Raw genomic sequence first — 14,617 nt, forward strand, 5'->3', positions numbered from 1 at the left:
AGAAAGCAAAGATACAAGTGTGAACCTGAAATAGCATGCAAGAGCTCCTTATATTGGGCCAATCATTTTAACACGCTGTAATTGGTTCTCGTCCTTTTGGCAAGAGGAGCATGACAATGAAAAGTAGAGTGGAGGATTTTGTGAGGCCCAAAGATGTGATCAGTAATCAATATTTCACAAAATAAAAGAAAACATTAGAGAAAAGTCAAAATTCTCTGAGAAATGATTTGAATTCCACTGCAGTATTATTTGGTTTGTCATTTTCATTTTGAAATAATCAGACAAATAATAGAGTTTATAAGTTAGACAACAATATTAACTATCAATAAAATCAGTCATTTAAACATAATATCAGTGTTGACATAATTGTAAACAAGAATATGATGTAAAACAGCTATATATATATAGTAATATACATGGACCATACATATATATACATATATGGTACAGTCAGATGGCCGAGAGGACATCTCTATATTTTTAGTGCTCTTTTTTGACGTCGTAGAAAGTCCTCTTTAGAAATAGATATGATTTACTGTTGGGCTTCGGGAACAAATCACTTCACAATGGTTCAACCAGACAGACAGCTGAAAGGCCAGAGAGACAAAGATCCCTCTCAGTGACAGTTGAAGAAGGATCAAAGAAATCACCAGTCACTGGAAAAAGAAACTGGAAGCTTAGCATTAAAATGTGTGGAGATTTAAACGGGAACAAGTTCCTGTTTTTGAGCCAAGTGCACACTAATGTCTATAACAAGCTGGAATATTAAGCTGTGGTCGGAAAAACCTTTCTTCAAACTCCATGATCGTAAAAGAAGGTTAGTCTAGAAATATCTAAAGATAAAATCACATGTTCAATCTAACCCCTGAGCAGACTTCTAAGGGACCAGAAGAAAAGGAAAACATTATTAATGCACACTATACAGGCACACGGTTTGTGTTTCATTCTATCACTCCAATAATTTATGACTTTATCAATCAATTTGACTTGTTTGGATTTCTTTTCTTTTTTAAAACAAAACAAAACAAATGTATTAGGGTTTGAAAAGCACCCAATTGCAGCCTATATAGTTTTAATAGATACAACAGGACACGTTTGCATGGGTGCTAATTTAAGGGAGAAGTCTAAAAAGACTAAAGTATTTTTTTCGGATTCAATTAATTACATATTTAATATCAAGCTGAACAAACGTAGAGAAGCAATGAATGAATAATTTGCCATGATGGTTGATTCTTTATTCTTGGGGTCCCTGGGAGCCCAGTCGGCAGTCCTCGTACAGTATGTTAATCAAATCTGTTGGCAGGATGAGGGTTAAGAGAGGTAAATAAAAAAAGTGGTGATGTATAGGATGAACTTCTAAGGTCTCTTATGGACAAAAGCCTCCTTTCTGTCTGTGAACTCAAATGCCATGCCACTGATAACTGATTTCAGCCTCCAACCTCCCATGTGCCCGTTTGTAAAATGCATGTCGTCGTACGTACTCCGTGGCTTTAAGCTATTGGGTGATTTAACAAGAACAAGTCCATTGTGTGAAGGTCTTGCATAAATCAGGCAAAATCTGACAATCTTAAAGAAGAAAGTTTAATCACAATGGGGGGAGACTCTTCGCCAGCTTTGTCTCTGGCAGATGCTATTTGGGGGGATTTTAATGTTGGCCTCTTCGTCATTCAAATTGCTAATCAGTGTTGGGTCCTCGTGTGAGTCACAGGATTGTTAAATAAAAAAATAAGGTAACGCTTGATTTCACAAGTCCTGAAACAAATAAGGAATGCAGGAAGAAATCAACATGATAATGTTGTTTGTTAGGGATGTTATCTCGAGACAGAATTCTGTCATCCATTACGATTAAGTGTGTTATTGTATTACCATTATTAAGAATGAAAGCCCAACTGAACAAAGGGGTTATACTTTCCATACAGTGATAGAATACATACATACAACGTACAGTGAGGCCCCCAGCTGAAGACACTGTGGCCTGTTATCACTGTGTGTGGATGCTATCTGTGGCATCCATGTGTCTCAACATACAGCATGCAGACACTCCCAGTCTTCATATACCGGGAGGCATATTCATTCAGAAAGACACATTCATAGTCTTTAGTGTGAATCCATTATATGAATCCATTATTTTTTGCCTTTGAGATACTGATAAAGATTGTTTTATGCAGTGCACACTTTGAAAAACGTATAAAATAACAATACAATGTGTTGGGTTCCTCATGACAAACTAGTTTAGACCATAAATCGTGTCGACATAAGCGGCCGGCATGTGGGCGAATTGTGATTTGGAACTCATTAACTGAAAACTTTTATTGTCATGCTCTATTGAAAAAAAACCTCATTCCTAACCAGTGAAATTTAAAATACATGTTGGCATTAGTATTCCCCCTTTTAATAGGAAGTTGTATAACTCACACTCTTACGTTTCTGCTTGCATGCATTGATAGGTAGTGTACATTTTCAAACCTGCAACTGGCGGACACAGACGGCCTATCAGCATTAGGACAAGCAGGCCAGTGGGAGTTATCACTGAGAGCCAGAGTCGGCATCGCTGACCCACCTAGTCACAGCCTACCATGCATACTGTATGGGCCATTGTGACTTCACTTCAACTACACCAAGCATAGAAGTATTCAAGCTTGAATACTAGAATACTTAGTGCTGTATTTCGACACTGTATTGATCAACATGTCTTGTTTTCTATATTTGATTTTTGTGCCCAATGGTCACCAACTCTCCATCTAGAAATGACTTTGCACAATTTTAAAGTGTTCTCAGCTGAGATTATATTTGCCTTTTCTTGGCTAAGCAGGCAACATAACAACCTTGAGTAATATACTTTACAAAAATACTTATTTACTTTGTAAAAATCAACTTGTAAGAGAAGATATTATCCAGGGGGTAGTAGCAGTTTTCTTCATTTGAATTTGACCTCAGCATGGCAGCATATGTTCTTTGAGTAAGGAGAAGCCAGAGGCCATCAATGCTGCATTTGGCGCCCCTTAGTGGAAACAACGTGGTAGAAAGTCCAGAATAAATTATTGTTTACTTTGTGCTATATAATCAGATTTTTTCACTTTATGGCTGAATGTTGAAAAGCGTAAAATCGTTTTTAAATGTATTCCAATAAACTGAAACCTTTTGTTTTACTCTTTTTTGTTGTTAAGGAATTATTAAAACGCAACATAAAGCCGTTTTATTGTGTTGGGCACTTCTTGACTCGACTGCAACTGTTGCCACCAACATAACAAAGAGGGAGACGCCGTGTACTAAAATAATTGGCAGTTGCTGGCCATCATTACCAAGAGACTCGTCCTAATAGACCATGGATTCCTCTCAAAGGAGCAGCTCTACAACACAGTTGGGAATTCTTACACAACAGGCTTATTTTCATGCAGAGCAACTCTCGTCTGTGTGGAATAGTATAAATGCAGATTTGAAACAAGACACCGTGCATCGTGAAAGTGACAACAGTACTTAAAGAAATATTACAGTATACCTTTATTTAAAGACTACAGTTTTTGACATCCAGGTGAACAATTTAATATGATTTGGAAAATGAGGAAAATGAGCAAACATCTAATTTAGTGTGAGCTGACAGACCAGTGGGTGGTGGTCTTCAGAAGCACTTCCGATAATCGCTCTAGTTCCCGGCAGTTTAAAATACAGAGGAGCTTGTCATTAAGAGAAATGGACAGAAAGCGTTAAATTATTCCAACTTCATATGGATAAAAAAAAAATATTGCAAAGCTTAATTTTGCATTCACCAACCACAAATGACGTAACTTTACTTCACAATCCACAGCCCGTACAGTAATATGTTGAATAGTTCAATCAAATCTTACAACAGATTACCAACAGGTTATTCAGCATAGAGCGTTGCAGAGGCAGAATCCAAGAGGCAGCATCCCTTAAAAGAAAAAAGTACAACTACTTTGCATGGTCCTTGCATTCAAGGAAAATGTGTAACTGCATGTTAGATCAGTAAACAAAACAAAATTAACCATTAGTGAATGAAAGGCAATGGGGCTGTAGGAAAAGTGAAGTAAAGTTAACTCTGCTACATCTTCTCCCTGTCTCGGCTCCTACAAATAAAAGGGCCTTCCAGGAATGGATTCATCATACTGTAGCCGTTAACCGTTTACGCTACAGTAATCATTAACAGCCTGGAGCGCCACGATGAGAACAGAGAGGGGGAGCCAAATGTTTGTCGATGTGCATCAAAGACCCGGCCCTAGTGCGCCACTGCTGAGTTTGTATAAAGCAAGGTTTTGTATGCCAGCCCAGTTTTTAGCAGGGTTGAGTGGAGACCAGAGGTGGCATTGGCAGTATACAGTTGCACTGGCCTGTCTTGACGCTGCAGACTATGAGATGACACATTGTGGACTGCTTTTGGTGATCTTCTGCACAGGTTTGCCGTCGCAGGCATTCTGGACCGCATCCAGTATCTGCCACGGGACGACAAACACAAAATCAGTTTAATAGTTGCAATTTACCAGCAAGTCAATCCTGTTACAAGTTAAATTCTGGATGGGAAAAAAAAAAAAAAAAAAAAAAAGCAATTCTCCTCTACTTGTACTAGTTTTCCAGGTGGAAAATATGAACCTAAAATCAACACTTATACAACCTTACAATTATTGAAATCTGTGTATAGTTGGGGCTCTTTGACAACATTCAGGTGTCTATGAGTGAGATTGTGTAATTTCTATGACTGTTTGAGGCCCAGTGGGCGAAAATGAACAAACAAGTCATTTCACAAACAGCAAGAACCTTAATGTTTGTAGCTGAATGTTATCTACCCCCTCTAATTAAATCATCTCATGACCCGATCAGATCCATCTTGTGACACTTTGAAGGGGCCCAACTCAGAAAAAGCACTGGAGTAAAGTTGACAACTTTATACACACACAGTTAAAAAATACCTCCACCTCCACTCCAGCAGCCACAACAGACACATGCTGCCTAGAGGCAATGTGATCTACATGTCATGTGGATGGACCGGTTATAGCTGTACGTTTACTCACGTCATTCTCATATGGAAACCCTCCCGTCTCTAGCTTGGAGAAGATCAGCTGCCCATTGATTTCGATCTCAAAGCTGCCTGCAAAATGAAAAATGAGTTAGCGTCACACCGTCAGGCTAAACGAATCGCTGCTCAGAGTTCAATTACAACGCTCCCTCCACCGAAATAAGTCCGTTAGCGACACTTGCCTTGTCTTCCCACGAAGCCGGACACATCCGCGTCGGGATACTCACGCCTGATAACATGGTGGAGCTCCTTGTAGCGGGGCTCGTACCCTCATCTACCGCTGCGGGGACAGAAACGGGCGCATTTCAACACCATGAAGAACACTTTGTTTCTAGCTAGCCGTGATGCTAACGATGCTAATCCGTGGCACTAGCCGTCTTTTAGGTAGGGTTGACCGACCCGGACACAAACAGACGCAGTTGAGCTGAAACGTAAACAAAATACAAATATGGCTACAATGAAAGCTGTAATTACCAGTACTCCACTTTAATGGTCAACCCCATCGTAGCTGTCTTTCGTCCGACCACCGGTGTCAGCGGAGAGAAGCTGTGTGCGTGTGTGCGCCGTCGTCTGTTGAGCGTGTGAGCTGGATATATAACAGGGAGCGGGGCAGCGGGGCGGGGTTTATACCGGGATGCATGCGTCTAAACAGCTGGAATTAGTCACACTGGAACCAATAAGTGAGACAATTTAATTTGCAGTATGAAGGACTAAACGTTAGAACTTGAAATGTGACATTATCTAAGGATGTTTGTTCAGATCAACTGTGAGGCGCATGGAGGTAATAACCATTTTACACAAATTCATCATCTCATGACCCCTTGGATCAATCTTGTGACCCTTTGGAGGGGCACAATTTACATTGGGAATTCTTGGAATATACATATACATAAACATAAACATAAACATAAACACATTTTATTTGGGGTTGAAGTGGAGTAGAAGATTAAAGTAGAACAGTAAACTCTCAAGTGAAGAGGGACCTCAAATAGCTACAGTACTTACTGTAAGTGCAGTAAGCGATCAGCTGATTTAAAGTCCTTTCCACAGTATAAATTCACATGATAACACATAATGCTCAGATGAGTTCACAATGTGTTTGGAAAATGATAAACGCTGCACACAGTCTAGTGTTTCTCTTCGGAGTGGACTGTCGACCTGCTGCTGAGAGGTGTGGTTCTTATCATCCACTGTATGTGTGGCTGATTACTCATTACATAACCTTCAGACTCATAAAGACATAAATCGCAAACTTGATCAGCAAGCTCTGTCCACATTCTTCACAACGAACACGAAGACGCAGACGTGAACTACGAATAAAACCATGTTAAAGTCTACCTGCTTTTAGATTGGACAGAATGTGAGATGGCAACCAGCCGGCTGTCAGCATGTAAGTTTTCATTTTTGATGCCTCTCATAACTGTGTTACATCGACGATTATGTCTCGATTTTTAATTATAAAAAATGTCCTTCTTTGTAATAGTTATGTTGTTATCAGTATTAGTATGTCATCTTCAAATTGTATTTCAAATTATATCCGTTATTTTCGTTCCATACTCATACATAATCTTTTGTCCAATATAATTTAATTAATTTGTGATATGATTCAAGATGAAATGATTTGAGGTCATATTTTAATTTAATCAGTTTGTAATATTTGAGAAAAACAGAACCAATACCGTACTTTTTGTAGTTTTATTTACTAGTAATTTTATGTCCTAATGTTGTTAATCTCCACAATTTCTTTTTTATCATCAATTAATCTACTACCTTATTTATTTTCCACTGTCAAAATAGTTTAAACTTAATTTTCAGTTAAATATATTGAAACTCAAAGTTATTTAATTATCAAAACAAGAGAAAAAAACAGCAAATATTTCTAATGACAGTTTATGCTGTATATCTTTAATGTTAACCTTTCTGTGTGTTTATTTCTTGTCCTATCAGGGGATGGCTGGCCTACATCACCGTTAAATATTATCCTCCTTGGTGGCAGGAACTCTGGAAAGAGCTCTGTGGGGAACTTAATCCTGGGCAAAGAGGAGTTTGTCACCAAAGAGAGGACCTCGTGCTCCCGGAGGCTCGGTGTGGTGGCGGGACGGCTCCTCACCGTGGTCGACACCCCCGGCTGGTGGTGCGACTTCAGCTCTCGGGACACGTCTGAGCTGGTGAAGAGGGAGATTGTGAGCAGCGTCTCTCTATGCTCGCCGGGCCCTCACGTATTTCTCATCACAGTCAAGGCGAGCTCAGGCTTCTCGGAGAAGCGTCGGAGGGCTGTGGAGGAGCACGTGGCCCTGCTGGGCGAGAGGGTTTGGAGCCACTGCATGGTGGTCTTCGCCTCTGCTGACGGGTCCAAACGTGCGGGAGCTGAAGAGCTGGTGCAGAGAGGGGGGGAGGCCCTCCGCTGGCTCAGCGGCAGGTGCAGTCAGAGGTGTCACAGTGTTATCTACAGCGATGACGCTGAAGCCAGCGAGCTGCTGGAGAAGATACGGGAAGTGGTCGCAGGGAATGGGGTGTTTGAAATGCAGGAAGAGGTTTTACAGTGGACTGCGGAGGAGAGGAGGAGGGTGGAGGAGAGGGCTCGGCAGAGGTTCGTGAGGATGAAGAAACACAGATCTCTCATGAGAGGTGAGGTCATCATAATCCTTGAAAAGGTTTGTTTGTGTTTGGCTGTTAAAGATACAATCCTTCACAGAGACAGCCCTTTGATAAAGATGTATTCTAAGTCCTGGAATGATTCCAATACAACTCAATGTATGTGTAGATACATATATTTGGTTTTGTACAGATTCAATAAAATGTGATATAGCAAGTTAATTAATGAGTTTTTGAGGTATTGTTACTTCACATGAAGCCATTTCTCCCTGCTTCCAGAACGGAAGTGAATACATTTCCCTAAATGTTCCTGTAATCAAGCCTTTTCTTTAATTGCAAATCATTAAATCTGTAAACATGTAGAAGTCTGAAAAATAACCCCTGCTTTGTTCTTTCAGAGAGGTTGTGGCCCGTTACTAATATCCGGATTGTGTTGTTGGGAGCAAAGGGTTCTGGGAAATCCTCCACTCTCAACACAATTCTGAGCAGAGAGGGCAGCCAGCAGGTGAGGAGAACGGCCCAGTGCCTGGTGGGAAAGGGAGTGGTGTTTGGCAGACAGGTGACCGTGGTGGACACGCCAGGCTGGTGGATGAACTACTTCTGTGACGAGAGTCCCGCCTTTGACCGGAGGGAGCTGCTGCTGAGTTCATCTCTCTGCCCTCCGGGGCCTCACGTCTTCCTGCTGGTGATCCGCGTGGACCGAGCCTTCACCGAGACCTACAGGAGGGCGGCGCAGGAGCACCTCCAGCTGATGGGCCAACACGTCTGGAGCCGCGTCATCGTGCTGTTCAGCTTCGGGGACTGGCTGGGAGGCACGACCACGGAGCAGTGCATCGAGAGCGAGGGGGAACCTCTGCGGTGGCTCGTGGAAAGGTGCAACAACAGGTATCACGTGCTGAACAATAAAAGTAAAGGGGATGGATTTCAGGTCAGAGAACTCATTGGGAAGATTGAGGAAATGTTGGCCGACTGCGACGGCTGCCAGCATTATGAAATAGAGAGTGAAGTGGTGGAACAGCTGGAGGGGAGGATGAGAAGAGAGGATGAGAGAGCGAAAGAGAGACTGATGATGAAGCAGAAACAAAGGCAGATGGCGAGGTCTCAGCTGGGTGAGTAAGCTACATTTAAAAGTGATCTTGTTTTGGTTATTTTTTAATTTAGCCACGGAGATGTTTTTCTGTTTGGATCTTTAGACACAGCTCGCCAAGAAGGAGTTTGATTTCGACTTCTTTCCAACAGAGAAGCTGAACCCTCTTCCAGAACTGAGACTTGTGCTTGTCGGCGGCAGGAAAACAGGCAAGAGCTCATGTGGAGACACCATCCTGAGCAGAGAGTGCTTCCACTCGGACGCCCAAACCACTTCCTGCTGCGAAAAACCAGCCAAAATCAGCGACAAGTCTGTGGCAGTGCTGGACACACCAGGCTGCTTCTCTGTGACCTCTGACCTTCTCAACGTGGCATCCTGTGCGATCCTCATCGTCGTCAACGCGAGTTCCGCATTCAATAGCGGCCACATGGAGGCGGTGGAGAAACAGCTGGAGGCGGGAGGAGGCCGGGCGTGGAGAAGAGCCGTGGTCCTGTTCAGCTATGGCGACTGGCTGGGCGACACGAGCATCGAGCGGCGCATCGAGTGTGAAGGAGAGCCGCTGCAGAGGCTCGTTGAGAAGTGTGGGAACAGATATCACGTCTTGGATAATAAACACTGGGGAGATGGAGCTCAGGTTAAAGAGCTCATCGAGCTGGTCGAGGAGACGCTGGCTGAAGAAAGGCTGGTTGTTCTTCACAGAGGGGAGCACATGTGGAAAAGCCTTGCTTTACGAGATGTGACACTGTGTCACAGGGATTTAAAGACGCTCGCGAGCTGCAGAAATCACCTATCCCGTGACTGTAAGTAACCCGGATGTTGTTTTTCTTTTCTTTTTACAGAGATAACTTGTGGAGGGCTCAAGAAGTGACAGGATAGAAATGAGAAAATGATACATTTCATTCATTTTGTCATGGCTGGTGAATCGTGAAAACATAAATGATACAAAAACGATACATTTACTCGAGGCAAAGGTCAAGAACAGACTTACAGGTTGTCTGCAACAGGTGGGAAAGTCTGAGGCCATCTGGTGGATGGAGGAAGAATGGCAGTGCAGGGCCTGAAGGGGGCGACAGAGGCAGACTTTGTTACAGATCTGTTTTTACTAGTATATATACCCTTATTACCCCTGGCCTCCAAAAACGACTGAATTATAACTTTCAATAGACTTGCAATGCCAACAAGACTTGAATATCTTACTTAATAATCTTACATATTTGTAGTTAAAACGATCAGGTTTTTCATTTTAGCACTAAACTTCCAATACAAACTCATCGTTTCACTCATTATTTGAGGAACATCTGATAATTATATATTAGTCAATATTTTCCTTTTTACACAAACATGTAACATAATTCCATCCATCCATCCATTTTCTACCGCTTATCCTGTATTTAGGGTCACGGGGGGGCTGGAGCCGATCCCAGCTGTCGTTGGGCGAAGGCAGGGTTCACCTGGACAGGTCGCCAGTCTATCACAGGGCCAACATGTAGAGACAAACAACCATTCACACTCACATTCACACCTACGGGCAATTTAGAGTCACCAATTAACCTATCCCCATCCTGCATGTCTTTGGACTGTGGGAGTGTGGAGAAAAATGTAAATACATAAGCTAATCACACATGTTTTAAATTACTACACATAGACTCAGATGTTCAGGCTAGTGGAAAACTATTGTGAGGGTCAGAAACTGTGTCAGGGCATTCCATCTGTACGCCATACGTTGAAAACAGGAAACACAAGAGAGGGTAACATCTGGGTCACACACACACACATGACAAGCTCATGATATACATCCCGACAACATACAATGAACGGACACATTGTGTAGCTGCACCCGGAAGGAGCACATGACAAGCTCATGATATACACCCGACAACACACAATGAACGGACACATTGTGTAGCCGCACCAGGAAGGAGCACATGACAAGCACATGATATGCATCTCGACAACATACACACACAATACATAGATGACAGCATCCGGAGGGATGGACCGTATGAGCCAGTGTGGGTGGAGATACCCAGCGCTCCAACCAGGCCGCGGCATGCTAAAATTACGCTCCGCCTGCATCTATAGAATGAGCCAATCAGACTCATGCAGAGTCTCTTGAAATACGCTGCGCACTCTGTTGTAAAGCGCCTTTTGAGTGAATTCAACCCTATGTTGAGTTGACTACTAGGTCCGTGCACGTTTAACTGCCGGAATATGTTTTCCTGATATTTGTGCTAATAAAGCGCTGTTATTGATACAACCCATAGACTCTCCTCCTATATTCAAGCTTACTATTTTTTTCACAACAGGAGGAAGCCGGAGAACCCGGAGAGAACCCACGCTTACACGGGGAGAACATGCAAACTCCACACAGAAGGAACCCGGGCCGACCCGGGAATCGAACCCAGGACCCTCTTGCTGTGAGGCGAGAGTGCTACCCACTACACCACCGTGCAGCCTGTAACATAATTCGATTTACATAATAAATAATAATAATAATAAATACAAAGAGATGAAATTAATAAGAATATGACAATAAATAATGATAATAACTATAAATAAAATACAAAAGATTTATAAAACTGTCGGAAACAAAACATTTTCAAAATGAATTACTTGACAGTAAAGGATGCAACGCAGCTCTTGGTCCAAGCACTGGTCATCTCCCGCCTTGACTACTGCAACTCTCTCCTGGCCGGACTCCCGGCCTATGCGATTAAACCATTGCAGCGTATCCAGAACGCTGCAGCACGCCTTATCTTCAACCTACCCAAATTCTCCCACGTGACCCCCCTCCTCCGTGACCTCCACTGGCTCCCTGTTGCAGCACGCATCCAATTCAAGACGATGACACTGGCCTTCAGGGCCATCAATGGAACGGCACCTGCCTACCTTCAAACACTGGTCAAACCTCATGCCCCGAAGCGAGCACTCCGCTCCTCTACTTCAGCTGGCCGGCTGGTACCACCATCGCTGAAATCAAACAAATGTCGCTCAGCAAAGTCCAGACTCTTCTCCGTTCTGGCGCCTCAGTGGTGGAACGAACTCCCGACCAATATCAGGACAGCAGAGTCATTTGCCATCTTCCGAAAAAGGCTCAAGACTCACCTGTTCAGACTTCACCTCGACTCTACATAGCATGACCCACTAACACCCTCCCTCGACCCCCCCCCCCCCCGCAAAAAAAAAAAAAAAAAAAAAAAAAAAAAAAAAAAAAAAAAAAAACTCGGATCGTAGCACTGTTACTCTTGAAGTACTACTTTACTCAGATGAGGACCTAACACTTGTTCTATTTTTAGCTCTTACTGCATCGGCAATGATACGTCGTGGTTTCTTTGTTTCCTTCTTTTGACAAATGTACTTATTGTAAGTCGCTTTGGACAAAAGCGTCTGCTAAATGACCTAAATGTAAATGTAAATGTAAAGGTCAATAAACATGCAGTCTATTAAACATTTACTTATGTACTGTACTGCTAATCTACACGTCTGCTAATATGTGTGCCGATATATTGATGAATAGCTGATATCAGATGATAATATCGATTTGTTTAATTCAATTTGACAGGGGCAGGGTTTTAAATGTGCCAGCAAAAAAAAAAGAAAAAGATCAGGTTTACAAACAAAACGTAGTAAAAATGTTAAAAGACGTTTAATGGAATTTTTATGGCTCATGTGAACTCACAGCCCTTTTATTATCTCCTTCACAGTGACTGAGTCAGCCAATCACATCACTCAACCATCGCTAAGCTGCTCACGAGGCCCAGATAACGGTGGTCAGATAGTGGCACTACCAGCAGCAAGGACAGGACGGGCTGGACCCAACCTCCTGGACAGAGACGGATTCATGTCCTGCTTAGCCTCTATGCTCTGTGGCAAACTGGCACTGAGGTGGACTATGAATCCTCCTGTCTGGCCCCCTACTGATGATCTTCATCCCAGACTCAACGGTGAACGCCGTCCGTTCTCGACCACACAACCAACAATGCTTCTGGTTTTACCTCAAACCCACAACAGGATGCTGGTGGAGGGAAATAGCATCAGTGTGCATTCCCTCAGCCATCCCGCACTGAGAGAGCGGACTCTCAGGAGGCTCTCTGAGTCCGGAGGTCTGCAGGCGCTGATCGACCAGTGGGATAACAGCAGCCTGGAGGAGCTGGAAGCCTTCATTGACTCGTACTTTGAGGTGGTTTGGGAGCAAACCATGGGGTCACTTCAGGAACCCATCGATCCCACGGCAGGGCAGGAGGCTGTCGTCGAGGAGGAGGCCGTCGTCGAGGAGGAGGCCGGACAGCAGGAGCTGCTCTCATCCATAGACAGGAAACTTTCAAAGCTTGAGCTCCTTGAGGAGATCAGGAGCGATCTGTCTGAGCTGAAGACGAGTCTGGAGAAGTCCTGTAAGGTCATACAGGAACTCAGAGACAAAAGTAAACAGGATGATGATGATCATGATGATGATATGAGCTGATACAATGATGAAGTAAATTGCTATCTCAGACAGTCAAAAAATATTTCTGTACTTCTTTGACTCAAGGAGCTACAATTTTGTCATGATGTCTATATTATGTTTCTCCACAAGGGGGAGCTGTTGTATAAGATGAGGTTGTTCTGTGGCCGCTGAAACGTGATACTTCTGCAGCGATGGAAGAAGTACTCAAAAATACATTATAGCAAGGGTGTGAGTTTTAGATTGCTTTTTTAATTTAAAATAATTATGGAAGTTCACTTTAGCTCCTATAATAAGCTCATAATGAACAGTGAAGCCAAACTACAGACACTATAAGGATAAAAATGTCTCCATTGGAACTGTTAAAAACCACAATATTTCATCCCACAGCCATTACAATAAAAGTCTTGCATTCTATTATATCAGGTTATGAATCTTGAGCCCTGGCTTCAAAATTGTAGTTGTTACTATTTTCCACCAGATTGAGCCAATTTCTGTGGGGCAATATATGCTATTTTCCTGATTTCTGCACCAAAAAATAAAAAGGCATTAAAATCAATGTCATTGCTAATCATTGACATTTCACAATCTATAATAATACATCATCAACTTACTTATTGATTATGCTTTGTAATGTTAATCTCAATCTGCAAAATAAATGTATAAAATAAATGCAACAGAGTAAAAAATACAACATTTCCCTCTGAGATGGAGTAGAGTAGAAGTAGCAGAACATTTAAATGCCACAAGTACCCGAGTAAAGTACAGTTGAACATTACACCCATATGTGAATATTAAATATATCATACCAAAACCATGGGCATTAATCTGCTGCTATAACGGCCATCACTCTTCTAATTTCAGGCTTTCCACCAGATGCATTAGTGCGATAAGGCCTTTCATGCTAAGAGTATTGAACGGGGTTGAGGTCAAGGCTCTGTGCAGACCAATCAAGTAAAATCTGCCTATAAGAACCTCCATCCTTCCCTCAACCAACCCTTTAGGCTCAGACGCCCTAAGAAAACCTCTTTAAGAGGAAAAAAAATCAAGAAACCCTCTGGATAACCAACAGTAAAAATACAGTATGGAGCAATAAAATCACAATATCAAGTATAGATTGTAAATATACATGAAGAATATGGATCCAGAAGGATGTTGAGGAACTTGCTGACAAAGCAAGTAGGACCTGAGACACATGACATCCTCCCTGCCGTGAAGATCTGGAGCGAGTAGACACACAAACATTAATTAAAGACCAAGATCAAGGTGTGATTTCTCCAACCACAGCATTCTTAACACTCCTGGAACAGAAGGCTTTCACATGTGATACATTAACAATACGGCTGTGTCGGTCCCAGCAGATCTGTATGAAGTTTAGTTGCTAGGGGATGGAGAGAATATGTAGGAATCATAATATGAGTTCAAGACATTCACTCCCAACTTATCAAACACCGACGCTTGGTCA

The 14,617-nt window shown here is 42.5% G+C and overlaps 2 protein-coding genes across 2 annotated transcripts; one reads left to right on the forward strand and one right to left on the reverse strand.

The window, feature by feature from the left end:
* Nucleotides 1–3,486: 3,486 nt before the first annotated feature.
* On the reverse strand, nucleotides 3,487–5,602 carry LOC311030742 (migration and invasion enhancer 1-like). Its single transcript, XM_084036705.1, has 4 exons — nucleotides 5,504–5,602; nucleotides 5,208–5,309; nucleotides 5,025–5,097; nucleotides 3,487–4,448 (listed from the first exon to the last, which is right to left on the reverse strand). Exons 1-4 carry the CDS (start codon nucleotides 5,530–5,532, stop codon nucleotides 4,365–4,367), a joined length of 288 nt encoding a protein of 95 aa, XP_083892831.1. The 5' UTR covers nucleotides 5,533–5,602; the 3' UTR covers nucleotides 3,487–4,364.
* Nucleotides 5,603–6,361: 759 nt separating this feature from the next.
* On the forward strand, nucleotides 6,362–13,676 carry LOC311030663 (uncharacterized protein). The gene is made up of 5 exons (XM_084036572.1): nucleotides 6,362–6,419; nucleotides 6,977–7,657; nucleotides 8,023–8,733; nucleotides 8,864–9,511; nucleotides 12,416–13,676. The coding sequence occupies exons 1-5, from the start codon at nucleotides 6,395–6,397 to the stop codon at nucleotides 13,171–13,173; spliced, it is 2,823 nt and encodes a 940-aa protein (XP_083892698.1). The 5' UTR covers nucleotides 6,362–6,394; the 3' UTR covers nucleotides 13,174–13,676.
* Nucleotides 13,677–14,617: the final 941 nt, after the last annotated feature.

The sequence above is a fragment of the Eutrigla gurnardus genome (genome assembly GCF_963514095.1).
Source record: "Eutrigla gurnardus genome assembly, chromosome: 20".
In the NCBI taxonomy this organism is placed as follows: domain Eukaryota; kingdom Metazoa; phylum Chordata; class Actinopteri; order Perciformes; family Triglidae; genus Eutrigla; species Eutrigla gurnardus.

Bases quoted from the DNA above. Each gene is read 5' to 3' on its own strand.
- LOC311030663 (XM_084036572.1), top strand. From the start codon at position 6,395: ATGGCAACCAGCCGGCTGTCAGCAT. The intron at 7,658-8,022 runs GTGAGGTCATCA...TTGTTCTTTCAG, and splicing joins ACACAGATCTCTCATGAGAG to AGAGGTTGTGGCCCGTTACT. The intron at 8,734-8,863 runs GTGAGTAAGCTA...TCTTTCCAACAG, and splicing joins GATGGCGAGGTCTCAGCTGG to AGAAGCTGAACCCTCTTCCA.